The sequence below is a fragment of the Thermobia domestica genome, chromosome 3, assembly GCF_964235325.1.
Source record: "Thermobia domestica chromosome 3, izTheDome1.hap1.1, whole genome shotgun sequence".
NCBI lineage: Eukaryota > Metazoa > Arthropoda > Insecta > Zygentoma > Lepismatidae > Thermobia > Thermobia domestica.
In genome coordinates, this window is record NC_137456.1 from 76499683 (window position 1) to 76518543 (window position 18861).

At 37.6% G+C, this 18861-nt stretch overlaps 1 protein-coding gene across 1 annotated transcript in view; it reads right to left on the reverse strand.

Moving 5' to 3' along the window:
* The window catches only part of Ccz1 (vacuolar fusion protein CCZ1), a 33629-nt gene that overhangs the window by 8276 nt on the left and 6492 nt on the right, over positions 1–18861 (reverse strand). Inside the window, exons 4-8 of the mRNA XM_081751137.1 lie at positions 12652–12861; positions 10713–10888; positions 6402–6545; positions 3347–3492; positions 1062–1329 (exon numbers count right to left, since the gene is read on the reverse strand). Coding sequence (XP_081607263.1) covers positions 1062–1329; positions 3347–3492; positions 6402–6545; positions 10713–10888; positions 12652–12861 — 944 coding nt within the window. The remainder of the gene's footprint in view (positions 1–1061; positions 1330–3346; positions 3493–6401; positions 6546–10712; positions 10889–12651; positions 12862–18861) is intronic.

Consider the following 18861-nt stretch of genomic DNA (forward strand, 5'->3'; position numbering starts at 1 on the left):
AGGCTTCAAAAGTCAACGAACCACAAGAATATCAATTTTTATTGTGCACCGCAGCACCCTACGTCTTGCATGAGCCACAGAACATGGCTGGACCACGGATGAATGGAAGAGATTAGCTTGGAGTGATGCACCACAATTCTGACTGCACCACGCTGATGGTAAACTACGAATATGGCGCCACATCCATGAAGCAAGGATCCAGCATGCTAGACTGGAACTCTACAACGTCATGCAACTCCGTGATAGCCTGGGATACTTTCGTTTGGCAATCTTTGGAATCTTTGCAATCTTTGGAACCATGCAATCCCATTACATTGAAGTATGTTGATCTGAAGGACGATTACTTACATTGCTTCACGCTTTTCTTGCCATTTAGATGGGAATTAAGTGTTCCAGAAGAAAACTCACAGATCGCGGCTGGCTACCACCCAGTTCAACGGGCACTTCACTTACTTCTACCTGCTGAATGGCTACTTAGAAGCCTGGAATCAAGTCCCATTGAATCCCTGTGGGATACTCTGGAAAAATGTGTACAAGCATATCATTCCCCACCGGCGTCCATAACTGATTTATGGGAAATTCTGGAGGATATTGGTATACTACCTCCGGAACACTTCCGTAGACTTTTTGAAACTATTTCTCGTTGTGTGGTAGCTCTTGTCACGACCCAAGGAGCAGCAACTCTTTACTACTCAGGTATCCCTAATTCAGTGGCACGTCAGTATACAAATATAGAGAACATACAAAATAAAGAACACTGCCTACATAGTGTGAACAGAATATTTTGAAATTATTTAATGAATTGATTGGATGCATATTTAATATTAAATTCTAATACTGAACTCATTCAAGCATCCATATTATTAATTTGTTCATAAGCTTCCAAACTTCAGAATGACCTGTGAAGTGATTTTTGATTTGTCATGATTTGAGTTTAGTGGCCCTTTCAGCAGCGAGGCTATATGAGACGTGGACCTACAGCTTATAATGAGATGCGAACTACATGAACTCACCGGGATCTTGTGAGGTTGAGGCATTATTTATAGTTATAGTTAACTTACCTATCCTTATCTGCATTTATATCAGCTAGAAGTCGCAACACTTCATGTGATACACACACATTCCCAGTTCTTCTATTGTCCAAATGAACAGTACTCTTCTGCGCTAAATTCAACTGGTTGAAATATACAAATTTGTAGTGGACTTCTGTATTGGCTGAGGTTGCATTACGATTACAATGTTCAGCCATGTCTGACACTAGAGTAGTTAACTGAGGTCCAAGAAAAATATCCAATTTCTTGTAGAAATCTAAATTAAGCTGGAATGATGCTGAAACAAAAAGACAATTTTTATTTATTAATACAATACTAAGAAGAATGACTCGAATTTTCATAATTTTATAGCCAGAACTTCAAGGTTTACATAGAAATATTAATAGAACTTCCTGTGCCATAAATCAATTCAATCATATTCTAGCACAATGTGAAGATGCGTATCATTAGTAAATACAGGCTATCAATATATTTAATATCTTATCAGCTAATATGTGGATATGGAAAACAGACAACAATAAAGAACATTATTTACATATTGAGAAACTAAACTAAAACTGTACTTTTTTTTTTTTGTTTGTTTGTTACTATAGGGAAGTCATTTATGGACGTTGCGACTTATAGGAATACTGATAAAATTGCCTTAATTTTAACACCATAAAACATGAACAATGAACATTACACTGTTACTAGTTCAACAAACAACGTGAAGCCCCAGAATATTCTCACCTAAAATTTCTTGCAAACCTAAATATTTTAAATAAAATGCAAGATTTCATTTTTACGCAATTTGTACTATATAAAATAAAATAAAGCTTTGTTATCTTGTCCTTGTATACTTAATCTGTTCAATATTTCAACTATGACCTTCTTCAATGTGGTATCTTCTACTTACAGGAAGATTCAGAAAGGAAAGAAGAGGATATTATGAAGAATTAAATGACTCACACTTACCCCTAAGTAGAATATACTATCCTGAGGAAGGCCACAGAAAAGGAAGCAGTTGAAACATTGGATAAGCCTCTTTCATTATTTAATGTGTTTTACATTATTTCAAAATAACGATCCTTCATTATTTCGATTTTACGATCCATGTATAGAAAAATAACCGAAGTTATCTGAATCAAATTGCTTAGGTAACAAACATACATCGTTATATGCTTCTAGTTTCTGCATGGTCATCTTAAAGGAAGTATTATACAAAACCTATCTCGGGTTATGTCATTGATGGAGAACGATATATTTAATTACATTCTTTGTCGTTTTTCTGACATCATATAATACAAGCGATTGATTCGAATATTAACAGACTTTGATTATTAAGTACTAAGGAGTTCAAGATTCATAATATGACCTTACCAACTGCCGCTCTTGTTTAGGATATTAGGAACCACTGTCAAGTGCAGGTTATGACGCAAGCCGGAATCTATTTATGATTACATTAGTGTATCAGTGGGCAACCTGTAAATGGAAAACACGGCAAGTATTTCGTGGTACAACTCAGAAATGTTGAGTTGATTTTGGGGTTAACGTCCCTTTTCAGCAGCGAGGCTATATGAGACGTGGACCTAGTGATTAACGTGGAATCCGAACCACATGAGCTCCCGCCGGGAATCGAACCCGGGTCTCCCACGCCTAAGTCAGAAGTGTTGAATAAAACTGACAGGAACATACCACGGAATAGTCGGTGTCAATTTTTCCATTTAGAGGCTGCTAAGTGATACATTACTGTAATCATAAATATATTCCGGTTTCCGTCATACCTGCACTTGATAGTGGTTCCAGAGAGAACTGAAATATCGTGTAGAATGATATCCTAAACAGGAGCGCCAGTTGGTAAGGTAGGATTTTGAATTTTGAACTTTTTACCTCTGATGCGTGGTGTTCGTGATTTGATTCCCGGCCAAGTTAGTTTGTGGTGGCCAACATCGTGTCCGTGGGTTTTCTCGGGGTGCTCCCGTTTCATCCCACATTCTCATTCCACCAATTATTTCATCATTATTGACTTGCCTTAATCGTCCGTCTCCCTTAGCCTAAATCGTGAGATATTAAACTGAAAGATTTCATTTCACTTCATTTTCATTTCGAAGTAAACTGAAACATTGTATAGAATGATACCCTAAACAGTAGCGGCAATAGAAACTACAAAACAGGATTTTGAGTTTTGAACTTTGTACCCAAGAGCACAGTTTAGTAACTATAACTTTAAAATTCTATACAAGGTTTAATACACTGCATACAAGTATAACATATCTATTTAAAAAAGTAATACATTAAAAAAAGCTTGCACTTACCATCTATAAATAAACACACAGTAGCACTTAGTGCTCGATATACTATTAAATGGTATACTTCAGCCAGAATGTCATTATTTATGAATACACGAGGCACTTTTCCTGGATTCCCAGAATCTTGAAGATTTGGAGGACCCGTAACAAATCTAAAACACAAAATCACAATTACTAAAACAGAACGGATTACTTACATGGGAGGGTCCAACAAGTTGTCGCTGAAATCTGATTGCCACATAGCACATCTGATAGAGCATAATGAGAAATGAACATTATCAAAATTTAAGGTGCTATGGACCAGAAGGATAGGAGCTAGGGGGCTTCAAAATTTGAATATCCAAAAAATTGTATCATAGAATTATATACGTTTAAAGTAAATATCTTGGAAACCGTTAAAGCAATCAAAACAAAAGTTGCACAATATAATGAGAACAAACTGCCCTATCGAAAACCATAAACAGTGTTGCCATAGGTGAAGCAGTGTTGCCCACTCAGCATAAAAATATTTTGTTTGAAATACCACCATATACAAATGTGCACAGATTTAAAATGCACTATTATCACTAAACATAACAGTGAAGTGTAATGGTACAGTGTTGCACGCTATTGGAGCTACGTGTGCTGAAAATGTACAATGGAGAAGTTTGATATGTGGCAACAGATGTTAATAAAAGATTCTGGGTCTCATACTATGAATTTAGTTTAAATTCATAACACAAATAGTATAACATAGCAAAATGTCAGCATTGTCACAAAATATTGCTGCATTTGAAAAATGAAATTGAATGATGCCATTTTTACGTCCTGTGTCAGCTTCGACTCTATACCTAGGTATAGGAGTGTAAAGTGGGATCCGAATCATTATGACAGAGAAAGATCACAATGAAATGTAAGGTGAAAAGTACAACAAAAACATGTCCGAGGCGGGATTGGAACCCGCGATGCCTAATATGTCGGTTGTCTAGCCTTCTAGACCACACGGCTATCCTGGCCGACTAAAAACGAAATGAGGTAGTAATAAAATAATTATATTTCCAATGCGAATATGGTAATATTACAGTGTACAAACATAATCATATGGTATGTAGGAGAGGAAGTAAAAAAATATGTCACTTAACACGAAAGACAGAAACCAAAAAACTACTCTTCCAAACACTGATAAGATAATCAGAACCAGTTTACAGAAATAGAAAACACGTGTTTGTTTCCTCGCGTGTACCATTTTGTTATCGCGAGTTGTCTGGTTATTCACCGGAGGTACCGAAGTTTAATGCAAAATCCTCACTTGTTTCTAGTGCATTCCTTTATTACCCTTTGTTACCACATATCAGACTTCTCTATTGTACATTTTCAGTACATGTAGCTCCAATAGTGTGCAACACTGTACCATTACACTTCACTGTTATGTTTAGTGATAATAGTGCATTTTAAATCTGTGCACATTTGTATATGGTGCTATTTCAAACAAAATATTTTTATGTGAGTTGGCAACACTGCTCCATATATAGCAACACTGTTTATGGTTTTCGATAGGGTATTTTGTTCTCATTATATTGTGCAACTTTTGTTTTGATTGCTTTAACGGTTTTCAAGATATTTACTTTAAACGTACATAATTCCATGATAAAATTTTTTGGATATTCGAATTTTGAAGCCCCCTAGCTCCTATCCTTCTGGTCCATAGCACCTTAAATTTTGATAATGTTCATTTCTCATGATGCTCTATCAGAGCGACAACTTGTGGGACCCTCCCGTGTTAGTATAGTGTCTCACTATTATAACATTATAGGCTAAAGGAGACAACTATAAATTCAAATAACAATAACCTGATTAACTGTATTAAAATAAACATTTAAAAAACTACACATATATTGTTCCTTCCATTTGACATTTCACATAAAATGTTTTACTGACAATTGGTGTTCTTTCTGATTTTAAAATTCATTTCTAAGATTATGATGAACCTACCAAATATCTCGTTCATCAAATGCCGTTTCGGTTCTACGTGTTGCTGAAGTAACGTACTAACTTCCTTTAACTTTGTTGATCATGTAATAATAGGTCCAATGACAATATTAACTCGGAATATTAACTAAAAAGAAAACTTTCAAATTTAAATACAGATCCTTTATCAATTTACCAGTAACATCTGGAGTTCGAAACACGTCGATGTCTGGGTTGGCAACGGTCAGGCGGCAACTGCAGTACCGGGCTGTTGGTGGTGATGTGTTTGGAGCAAACTCCGTACTATGTGAGAAGCAGCAGAACAACAATGTACAGTAAACTGAGCAGTGATACAGTAAAATGGCATTTTTTAAAAAAAAAATACATGTCATTTCTCTCTAAAAATCCCTTGATTTCCATACTAACTGTACTAAATAATAATATAAGAAAATGTAACAGTATTGTTAGTACTGAAAATTTACTGTGGACAGAGAAAAGAAGTTTCATCTTGCAACTGTTATGTATAAGGATTCATCAGGTCACTGACTTAAAGATATTTTTTGCAGAACAAATTTTCTATCTATAGTACTGCATTAGATAATTATTTTCAAATTGCTGAAATTTTCTGTGCGAAATACGTATGAACTGAGAATAATTTCTGTCCCTTCTGAAGATATTATTAAAACGTTAAGAAAAAGACGACTGTCTGTGCCCGTAAAAGAGAGGCTTCTGTCCCTACATATAATTTTGCCGAAAAAAAAACTTAGTATTAACGAGGTGTCCGTTAAAGGTTTCGCTGGTGTCTACCTTGCCCTGACAGGCTTTTAAAAATGGCAAAGTTTGTATGTGTTTATGCACTTTAGGAAAGTTCGAGTTGAATCTATTGTTACTGCATTTACAAATTGTTCCAGGCCCGTCGCCTAATTGACCGCAGTTCGCTACCACTTCAGCCAGGTGGCTTCTCAACTGACGCACTAGATCAATACTGGAAATCTCTTCCCACCAAGAAACGAATCAGGAAATACACGTACCTAAGAGATTCGCACTAACAATTTGACCATATGGGAAGGTAACTGACTAAATTTGTAAATATTAACCATGTAAAATTTCGTACCTGCCATAATGTGAACTTGAAAAAGGCGAGGTAGGGTGCCGTGGCATAGAGCCACCTTGAAGCTCCGTTTCTAAATGCGACGGCAGAAGGCTTGTTACCAGATACCGATACAACACCTGCATATCTCCTGGCTCCAAGCCACTCCTGAAAACATAAAAAACATGTCTGAATATAATCTCAATAATAGACGACAATACATGCTGAATTAAAGTTGACGTACAAACAATGAAAATCTATTACATAAAAGAATTAGGTATTTTAACGTATAACTATTGTTAATGAACAGTCTACGAGTTGTTCAATTCCTTTCCCAATTTTCCAATCGATCTAATGTAAGTATAACACCTCTCCTAAATATATATATACAATTCTGATATTACTTTTCCTACATTGGAATAAACTAGAACAATACTGTAACAAGACGTCTAAAATTAAAATATGCAAGGTATCATAAGGTGAATTACAATATTGAAAAGCACATATGCAACAATTGGGATCAATTACATATAAGGAAACGCTTAGTTTATTATTCTCTTTACAATTAGCATTTCCTACGAAAACTGTGTTCCGCATTTAAACTTCTCTGAGTTCTATACTGATTGGAATTATAACTATAAAACGAGAAAATGATGAACAATAAATATTGGAAATTATGCTAGTTCGAGTGCATCTTATGTCGTATCAATTAATCAGCAACAAGGTTTGGAATATTTTACTGATTTCAGAAATCGACCTTTTGGATACAATCACTAATATTCACACCTTCATCTGTTTTGATAAAAAAATTTAATTATCTGGCCTGTTTATCAGTAGTCAAAATGATCTGTATATATACACATGAACAATTGAAACAGAGATAGCTGCTATTCTGGGGAAATGGTACTATACTCGGTTCCGTGGATGTAATAGGAGAATGTGGCATGTAACAGCTAGGACGTCAGACCTCGTATGGGTTGTATGAGCAACAGTTCACAAAAAGGATGTGTAAAACACGACACCTTAGTGCACTAGATCGCGGTCAGATTGTCAGGGCCAGACATCTAACCCACTCCACATCTGAAGTCATGCAGAAACTGGACTTTTCAAGGGTTACAGTGTACCGTCAGTACGTGGATTCTGGCAAAACCACCGCCTTGATAACAGGGGTCGCTGTCGGCTAGCTCGGATAGAGAAAGCAGGTAGACGGGCTACAGTGCAGCAGATCGCTCATCAATTCAATGGTGCACAACGACGTATGAGCAGCCATATTATCTAGAACCATCTTCTTGTCGTGGGGTACAGAAGAATCCCACGAGAGTTTTTCTGTCAACACCCATCACAAAGCGCAATGACTCACATAGGCACAACGGGACGCTCGAATCATGAGAAAAGGTCACCTGGACAAATGAGACGAAATTTCAGTTGGTACACACCAATGGCCGTGTACGAGTGTCAACCACGTGAGGCAATGGATTCCTCTTGCCAGCAGGATACAGTTCTAGCAGATGGTGGTAGTATTCTCATATAAGAATTGTTCATACATGGATGAAATAGGACTCCTGGTACACCTAACAAGTCTCTCATCGGGTAACAACACAGGTATCTGGTGGCAGATCATATTCACCCCTTTGTTCACCTCCAACATCCTGCAACATGTATCTACACCAAGATAATTGCTCCCGACTTCTGGCTTACTGGTTTAAAGAGCACTCCACGGATGTGAAGATAATAATAGTAGTGTACTGACTTTTCTGTAATTTTCCTTCTTCTTTTTTCTACATTTCAGTTGAACTATCGGTCAATCTTCTTTAGGGCAATTGGTACTTTGATTGAAACATACACTAAAAATACGAATTGAAAGATGATTACAAGTATACTATTATTATTGAAATATGTCCCATACACTCAGTAAGTAATTTGCCTGACCCCCAAGGTCCCGATATCAATCCCATTTAGACCACCTGGGATGCTATCGAGATGGATGTGCTTATCTTGGATCCTGCTATGACAAATGTTGTGGATTGAAGGAAGTTGAGCAACGATCATGGATCAGTAAGTTCTACCACACTTCCGGTGTGTTTTGGAGTCCATGCCATCCTGCATCGCTATCGTCACCAAGGCAAAACGGTGTGCTACTTGCTACTAGCTAGGTATCTCTAATTCAATTGCTCATAAGTGCATATCTTAATGTACGATAATCACATTGAACAAATATGTACTACAAGAATATAATATTCAGTATCACATTTATTTTCTTCTTCACTTTGTATCAAAAATGTAACAAAGATAAGTGAATATTTATTAATTGTTGTAAAATGAAATCTTATAGTAATTATGTCCTAGTTGACCATCAATACAAATCACGATTTACGGAAAAATCGTCCAACAATATTCTACTTGTAGTCGGGAAATACATATTATATATATATATATATATATATATACAGATGGTGATCAGAAAAATGGAAACACCTGTAGTTGGCAACACGTCAGATGTATGGGTTGGCAGTGGTGTCGTGGCGCCCGCAGCGCCGGACCGCTGGTGGTGATGTGTTAGGTCGGTCTCCATACTACGTCAGGCGCAGTGGAACAGCAGTGTCCAGTGGCTGCAGCAGACGGAGGTAGTGTAAAATGGGAGACCTCTCAGATTTTCAAAGAGGGCAAATTGTTGGTGCGCGGTTATGTGGAGTGAGTGTGACGGCAGTGACTACTGTGTTCGGTGTGTCGCGTGGGACAGTGTCGAAGGTGATGACGGCCTACACAACACACGGGAAAACCACATCGGGGAAGCGGAACAGTGGGCGGTCACGCCGGGTATTAAAGCGCATTGTCACGCAGAACCGTCGTGCCACTGAGAAGCAAGTGACGGAGGAACTCAATCAGCACCTTCCCCACCCTGTTTCGACAATCACAGTCCGCCGTGAATTACATGACATGAACTTACGGGGTCGTGTTGCACGGGCCAAACCGCTCATCAGGGACCATAACGCTTTCGCATGCCGCAAATGGTGCCGCGACCATGCAACTTGGACCGTTGAGGACTGAAAACGTGTGATATGGTCGGATGGGTCATCCTTCACCCTATTCCCAACCACCGGCCGTGTTTATGTGTGGAGAACGCCCAAAGAAGCTTATGATCTGCAGTGTCTCCGCGCAACTGTGAAACATGGCGGAGGCTCGGTGATGCCGTGGGCCGCCATATCATGGTTTTCATTGGGTCCTGTGGTCACACTTAGCGGACGAATCACTGCCAACGATTATGTCGCAATTTCAGGAGACCACTTGCATCCTATATGGTCCGGATCTTGTTCCCGGACAATGACGCCATCTTCCAGGATGAAAATGCACCCATTCACACAGCTGGCGTTGTTGCAGTGTGGTTTGAGGAACATCGGGATCAAGTTCAACACCTCCCCTGGCCCGCCCAATCCCCAGATCTCAACATAATTGAACATCTGTGGTCCGTCTTGGAAACACGACTCCGGCGACGATTTCCACCTCCATCCTCTCTCACAGAACTGGCCGATGCCCTGCACGAGGAATGGTGTAAAATTCCACTTGCTACCATTCACGACCTCTATGCCTCCATCCCACGTCGCATCAAGGCTGTTCTGAAGTTGCAATTTCGTTCAGGTGTTTTCATTTTTCTGATCACCATCTGTATATATATATAAAATTGGAAATCTCATAAGAAAGTAACTCGATAGTTAGTAAGGGCTCCATAATACAAACTAATTTGAAATTTAAAGGAATTTTATTATTACGACGTACTCGTAAGTCCATACGTATTAAGCACAAATTTACTGACTTTTCAATTCTGTGCAATTTTAACGAATAGTTCCCTTCATTATTTTAGACCATTAAATAACCATGGCACCCTCAAACACTGTAATATGTGTAAGTCTTAATGTCATAGGACGTACAGGGTGGAACACATGAGAGAATACAAAACTTCTTCAAAATGGTAGATATAAATTTTCCTTTTTCTAACTGCATTGTCTGAAGTAGGACGGCTTTGAAACACACTATCTGTATACTGAAAAAGAAATCCAGGCCTCATCCTGACTGCTAAGAAAAATAAAATAAACCATAGTATTGACAGTAAATCATGCAAATGTCAAAGCCACTTAATAACAGTGCAATAAAAAGAAGAAAGACTTACAAAGAAGTTGCGTAATATCCATTCATTCTTTTCTCCTGCACTACACGTCCAATATCAAAATTCATAGGGAAAATGACACACAAAAAAAAAAAAAAAAAAAAAAAAAACTAGAACAAAATCATTAGTTTTCTCAAACACAGAGTAAACAAAATTTTAAGAGAATAACTCACCATACAAGTTGATCATTATACAGAAAAGCTGTATATTTCACATGACTAAAGGTGGATTCAATAAGGTTCATGAAACACTGCACACGAAGAAACGTCTGCTTATCTAAAGGAAGAAACTGTATGCCTTGGAAAACATCCAAGATATCTACATAGTTCAGCTTCAATGTGAGCAGGTACTGAAAAATAAATAAATGAAGTTTCTCTATATAGTAACTATAATACATTTACCAAACTGAGAAGTGATCTAGTCTTCTCAACAAACCTGAACATGAACAACTTAGGATCGATACGAAAGATAAAGGATAGATAATGGAAAAACACATTCAAGACATATATTACGTACATACTTTAAAATAATATCAATATTCTGGATAATACAGCTGGAAAACTATACCTGTGTACGATATACAAAGAATGAAAAAATGTACGAATAGATCGAGATTCGATCTCAGGTCTCCGGCTTACCATGTCGAAGCGTTCACCATTATGCTATCCAGTTCCCTCCCTGAACAGCCATACATTTTATCACACTTGAAATTGATGTTCAATTTTGAACTTTGGTCCAGTCGTGCATTTTTTCACTCTTTGAATATAATCAATTTCACACCTATAGAGGAATTGGAATACAAAATGAACTTTCTCGATTTATGTAAGTTATGAGGGGGTATGTCAAAACTTTTTGGATAGTTTTTGAAAAATCCATTTATTTACGGTGTACATAAATATTTTACAATTTCTCAAAATAGTCTCCACAAACACCAATACAGTTTTGCATTCTTAAAAACCACGAGTTAAGTATTTTTTTAAAATTTGTCTTTTAGAATATCAGAAATTTCATCATTATACGCTGTGACAGCCTCTTGAAAGCGGCGTCCTCAAAGCTTTTTCTTGAAAAAATTAAATGAAATCTTTAAGTTTTACGTCCCACGTTTATGCCGGTTAGGCTAAAGGAGACGGTGATGATGAGAGATGAGTGAAATGGTGGAATGAAGAAAGTGGGAGGAAACAGGAGAACCCCGAGAAAACCCACGAGCATGGTGTTTGTCCACACGGCGCGAGCTGGGATCGAACCAGGGACCCCAAGCACCGGAGGTGAACGCTCTACCACTGAGCCACCGCGCCCCCCAAAGCTTTTTTCTTGAGTTTTGGGAAGAAGACAAAGTCACACAGAGCTAAATTTGGAGAATAATCCACGTGTAGTAGAATGTTGACTCCAGTTTCCTGAGCTCCAAAGATTTCGCTGCTGCGTGTGGCCGTGCATTGTCCTGATGAAGAAGGTGAGACAAGAGATTTTCGGTGAACAGATCACTTAATATATATATATATATATGAGAGATTCGAATGTACTTTGCCATTTACAAGACTCAATTGGAGATCTACATCCAAGAGTTTATTTCATTTTAAAAACTATTATCCTTGCCAACGTGCCAGCCGCACTGGAATACCGCTTCTCGTGAAATCAGCGAAATCAAGCAGTGTCAGATCTGGTCAGCGGAAAAATGGATGACTGTCTGTAATCACCAAATAGTGTTGGCACTGTGGTGCCCACCCAACGTCATGAGAACAACTGGGGGCTATTTGAAAGAAAGAAGTAACGAATTACGGTTCAGAAAGCCGGCATGAGCGCCACAAACCAGCTGATAGGTTCTGTATTCTAAGGGCTGTTGCGCTAAGAACAGACTTTTTTAAACTACTATCTTTAAGAGTGAAAAGATCCTTAAGCACAATCGATTTACGTAACAATAAACTTTTATATCTAAAACTCAGTTTGCGGTTGAGGATACTTAAAAATACACATTTTAATATAGATATAACTTCATTGAGTTATATTTCTACAGCAACAGCTGGGAAACAACCAGTACTCATAATACAATACTAGAAATACTCGCACTTTACGTATTTTATCTTGTGTCAGTACTTAATAGAAAACAATACTTACTCTTGAGAAAAAGTGCTCTAGCCTTTGTTTGAGGAACGAGACATCGCCATTTTTACTCAAAATAGAGTGAAAAGTCCCCATAAATAATCTAAACATCTGATAGGACTGTTGTAATACTGCATGGTAAACATTATCTTGCACATCATCGCTTTGATACTCTAAGTAGGCCTGTCCGTCTTTTTCCTTTGGAATGTATGGAATGGACACAGTCTGAAATAACAGGAGCAATTCTCAAATATGTAATGTTGTGGTAATGTAAATAAGCATGCGAGAACATTTTTAAAAAAATGAGAATGTAATAGGAGCTTCTTAACTAAAAAAAGATAGTATACTGATAGTTTAGTAATACTGAGAACAGAAAAGTTAATTTCCATTACTAATACAGTGAAACTTCTGAATAACGAACAGACATGGGACGTGATTATTTGTCCTAAATAAGAGGTTACACAAATTTATATTACTCACAGCTCATGTGGTAACTGTATACAGTAAATATATTAGTTATAAACATACGTTAATATCGAAATATTGTACTTAGTGCCCGAATAAAAAAAGAAAGAAATGAAATCTTTTAGTTCTATGCCCCACGGTTATGCCTGCTAGGCTAAAGGTGATGGTGAGAAATGAATGAAATGGTGGAATGAAGAAAGTGGAGGGAAACGGGAGAACTCCGAGAAAACCTACGCACACGGTGTCTGTCCATCACAAAGCTCATTTGGCACGAGTTGAGATCGAACCAAGGACCCCAAGCACCAGAGGTGAACGCTATACCACAGAGTCACCGCGGCCACCTCAGTGTTCGACTTACTGTGGGAATGAGAAGGGGGGGGAGGGGATATTTACCTCTATGCAGAAACGAAAGTATTAGTGGAAATGTGTTCATATGAGCGTGTACTGCAATATAAAATCCTTGTACGATAATTTTTTCTTCAAGTTCAAGTCACAATTTTATAAAAGACAATTTATCCTTTTTAAAGAAAAAGTAGAGCTCCTTCGTGGCTAAGCGGTTAGCGTACGCGCCTTTGGCGTGGGAGACCCGGGTTCGATTCCCGGCGGGAGCTCATGTGGTTCGGATTCCACGTTAATCAGTAGGTCCACGTCTCATATAGCCTCGCTGCTGAACGGGACGCTAAACTAAAATCAACTCAATTAAAGAAAAAGTAATCCAATACGAACTAGAAACGTTAGAAACGCCACTTGATTTAATAGAATGCATATTCAATATTCATGCAATACTTAAGAGAACATGTCTTGACCAACATCCGCTATTATTCTCATTCACAACGGCGCCCTGTCAACACAATCTCGAATTTCCCAACGATCACTCGTCCAAATACTGACCAGACCCAGCACTGCTTGACTTAGGTGGTCTCACGGGAACTCAACAGAGCCGTACGTGTTCACTATTGCATACGTAAACTAGAACCCAAGATAACTAACAATCGTCCTCATATGCTCGCTATCAATTTCTCTTCTCTATTCTGTTCGTTACATTTTTTTTCTTTCCCTATATGAACAAATCATTTTTCCCATGTAATTTCACTCTCGTTTCCTATTGGTTGCGAATTCATTTTAACATTTTCAGATAGCAACGATGAAAATTAAAACGAACTGCGTGTGTGTGTTTGTGTGTATGTATGCGACTGGAATATTGTCTGATGCGTGAACAAAGGGTAAAAAGGCTAAGGAAGACACAGCGGGAAGAACAGTCCAATGGAGTTTATATAGAGGCTAGAAATGCGCATGACCAAACCTAAGATTCAATTAAGTGGGAAGAACAAAATAATAACAAAGGAATAATGGAACAAACAATAAACCAATGAATAATTAAATATACGCACTAGCGCAATTATACTACTATGAACAGAATCTTAAAGACAGGTCTATTCACAGGGTTTGAAAAAACCCGGGTATTTTTGAAAAAACCCAACCCACCTGGGCCCATGTGGGTTTTTTCGGGTTTAATTGGGTTTTTTCGAAATATTTCAATCTCTTTGGGGTAAAAATGTTAAAATATGATTTACATTTCATGAGTGTCATTGTCACAACTTGCAACAACTCTCTATTCACTGCTGTTTTGAAAAAAATGCCGCCATTTTGAAATTTTATATTGGATCGCTGAAAAAATCTATACAGCAAATTTAGAATGTCTTGTGCATCTACCCTCAAAATATCAACTTAAAAAGTCCGAAAATTGCACCTTGCAGCATGGATACCCGCTATTTTGAAAAATGGACGCCATTTTGAAATTTTATGCCGCCAAAATATATACAGCTAATTTAGTCTCTCGTGCTTCTACTTTGAAAATTTCAAGTTGAAAGACCTAAAATTGCGCTTTGTAGCGTGGATATCAGCAGCGGCGCAAATTTGTCTTCAACATTGGGGGGAAGGGTAAGACGGTATATATATATTATATATAGCCCTATATATGCGATGTACAAAATATTTATGAAGGCGAAAAACAATGCTGAGGAGGATTACCCATGTCGGTCCCGGCGTCCTCCACAAGGGACATAAAATATGACGACATTATTATTGCTTTATAACTTTAAAATCCGACCGGCAACATTAAAAACTGTTCACAAAGAATGATCCAAATATGATCATTCCCTGTAAACAGTTTTCAACGTTGCCAGTCTGATTTTAAAGTTGTAAAGCAATAATAATATCGTCGTATTTTATGTCCCCTGTGTGGGACTCCGGGACAACATGGGTAGGGGAGCAGAGTTGTCTTCAACATTGGGAAGCGGTCAGATTTGAGGCTTATTCTGGGAGGTATCAATTTCATCTCACTTTCCTTTGTGACAGTTGGGCACAAATCATCACATTTCTTCCTAAAAGACACATTTCCAATCGGATTATTAAGGGGCACAGTTCCAAGATTGTAGGGGATATGTCCCCATCATCCCCCCGGGATTTACGCCAGTGGATATCAGTTTTTTTTTTTTTTTTAAAAAAAAAGCGCGCCATTTTGTAATTTTACGTTGGTATGCTGCCAAAATCTAAACAGAAAATTTAGTGTGTCTCTGGATTGTATCCTGAAAATTTAAAAGACCGAAAGTTGAACACTGTGTGGTAAAGGCAGACAAATTAACAAATGTAGATCGAGTCATCCTAGGAGCCTCAGTGACGTTCGCCAAATATGAATACCAAATAGCTATATTAATTTAAAACAAAGGCATAATTCATCAAAATGTCTTAAATATTTTTCAACGTAAAATAAATGGTCTTTCGATGCTTTGTGCATTCAATTACGGGAATTACCCGAGCACTTGTTGCAAGACCGTTCTTTTCCGAAAATTAATTTTAAACAATTAACAAAGATAGGCCTGTAATTCATATTTTATAAAGTAAATGTTTCAAAATGTCTAAAATGAAATGAAATATCCTCCAGTAAAATAAATAGATTTATTGTTGAAGTATTCACTTTCGATGCTTTGTGGGTTCAATTGCGGGAATTTCCCGAACACTTCTTTCACGACGGGTTTTCCCTGAAAATGCAACTTGCTTTACTGTACATCGAAACTTCCATTAATACTTAAGTTTCAATGCAGCACTTGAAATAGTAAGCGTTACGTAGTCTTCGGAGCTCCGAGCATTAAGCTTCTTAATTTTGACAGGAATTTTTACGTTATTGCTAGTGTTGATTCTACAGAATGCTTATTTGAAGGCTAGCAAAAAATGACTTAACTGTTGTTGGAAAACCAAATTTTACTGAATACTGTTGTTACCATCAAAGGAAAAAATAATACTAATAGTTTTACTAAGGTATTTACATATTTACTGTTAGTACCGGCACCTATGACCTTAAACCCGTCAACGTATGAGGGATAACGTCCCTCGGCGGCGCCGAGTCAGGGAACACACTATTCACGGAAAGTATTTTCTAAAATATACAATCGCTTACTTTACTTCAAATAGGCTATAAGCATAATCCGCACATTAATTTGCTCTACAATTATCTCAAGCTAAGGTGAGGTTTTTTATGTATTTATTTATTCAGTGCATTTAGAGCTTTATAAAGGTCTTATGTTGAATATTATTGTCTATCTTAACATGAAAGTATATAATTCGCCCAAAGAAAGTTTAAAATCTGATAAAAATAACTTTCAATGTGATCACCTTAGTTGTACCAATAATACACTAACAAAAAAGTCAAAAACCCAGGTGGGTTTTAAGATGGTTTTTTTCAGGTGGGTCCGACCCGAAAAAACCCGGTGGGTTTTTTCGGGCTGGGCCCACTTGGTCAAACCCTGTCTATTCATGACCTCCAGTTCACTTCAGGGTGAAGACACTTGTCTCGGATAAAATTTAGACTAGTAATTCAGCTCGCACTAGATTTAAGTAGTAGGACTCGTCCCATGTGGCCTCAAAAGAAACTGGTGAACAGCTTGTTGTTTATTTATATTAATTACACTACAAGGTTTTTCAAGTTATAAGGCTTGAATCTCATCTGCACTCGAAAAATTTTGACAGTTGAATTTGCCAATGGAGTTTGTTTTAAAGAAAATTTCACATATTCTACAGTGTTTGTTTCATAAATACTAATATTTTGGCTATCTTAGACTTTTTCCAAGTGACAAAGAAAGGATTAAAAGCAAGAAAGGTACGGAAAAAGGAGAAAAATTACAGCAAAGAATATGTTCTAGTCAAGGAGTTGAAGATAATTATCTGTGCAACACTCGGTCAAGTTTCGATGATTTGTCATTATCGGCTTTCCATGTCCAAATTCGGATATTCTACTGCTCTAGTTGAAAGGAGTTAATGCACTAGTATGTGGATATTTGTACTTCATACTGCATTCACGTGTGGTTCAATTTGCCCTGACATGCTAAGTTTTGGATAATAATATTAATAACATTTTGACTAAGCTTTAATAATAATAGCAATAATACAAAATCTCACTAAATGTAAAGTGAAATCTGTCATACGATTTCTGGTCACCAAAAGACTGAAAGCAGCTGACATCCATCTGGAATTGTGTGATATTTACGGATTAACAGTAATGAATAAAGGGAAGGTCAAGCAATTGTACAGAGTTTCGGGAAGGGCGTTCAAATGTTCATGACAATAAGCATAGCGGAAGGCCTAGTAATCAGGACAAACTGGTGGAACGTGTTAACGAGAAATTGCGATTCAATCGCCGATTCACAACTGAACACGTCAAAGAGTTTCTAGAGGTGTCTGCGAAAACAGTCCATCGAATTGTGAGAGACGAGCTGAGTACCTAAAATGCTCACAGACGCTCACAAAGAGCAACGAATGATAGCTGCACGTGATATTTTGGCCCGCTTGAGATGGGGGAAGGATCAGGATGACCTCATTTCTCACATAGTGATGAAAGATGAAACCTGGATATCGTACGCCACTGGGGAATCGAAGCAGCAGTCAATTCAATAGCGGCACTCTGAATCTTCTAAAGAGAAGAAATTTAAATAAACGCCAACAGCTCACAAAATTATGGCAAACGTGTTTTAGAGGAGAAGTTTGATTCTTTGGATTCTTCGAAACAGGACGCACGGTCAATTATACCACATGTGTATTGCCAAACACTAAATAATCTGCGACGTGCCATTCAAAAATTGGCGAAGAGGAATGCTATGTTCTGGAATTCTTTTGATTCATGACAACGTCCGTCCATACACAGTTACTTGTACTGTAGAGACAATTCCAAGATTTCGATGGGAACTATCAATCATCCCCCTTACAAACACACCTTTCTCCCAGCGATTTCTTTCTTTTTCTTCATCTGAAAAACTGGCTTGCATCGAAGCGCTTCAACGACAGTGCACAAAACATCAATTTTGGACTTGTTGTACTCTCACGCAGCAGATTTTTACCCAGAGGGTATACAAAAGCTTGTGCTATACTACTATAAATGTCTGGAGATGATGACTATGTCGAAAAATAGCTACCTATATATCAATCACAACAAAATTTCTTCTATTGTCGTTTTCTTGTTTTTAAAAGATATTGTCTTCTTATTAATTTTTTTTTCTTTTTCTGACACGTACCTCTTAACACTATAGTTTCTGATGCAGAACGATTGAAGTCTATTTCAATGAAAGCTCCCATGTCGTGCGATTGACAGGGTCATCACACTGAACATATCAGTGGAGGAAAAGTGGTTTTAAATTTAAAGCCTAAGGAAGGCGAGTGGACTTCACTACCATAAGAACGAAACGACCTTCTGTGGACCCTCTAATTCAA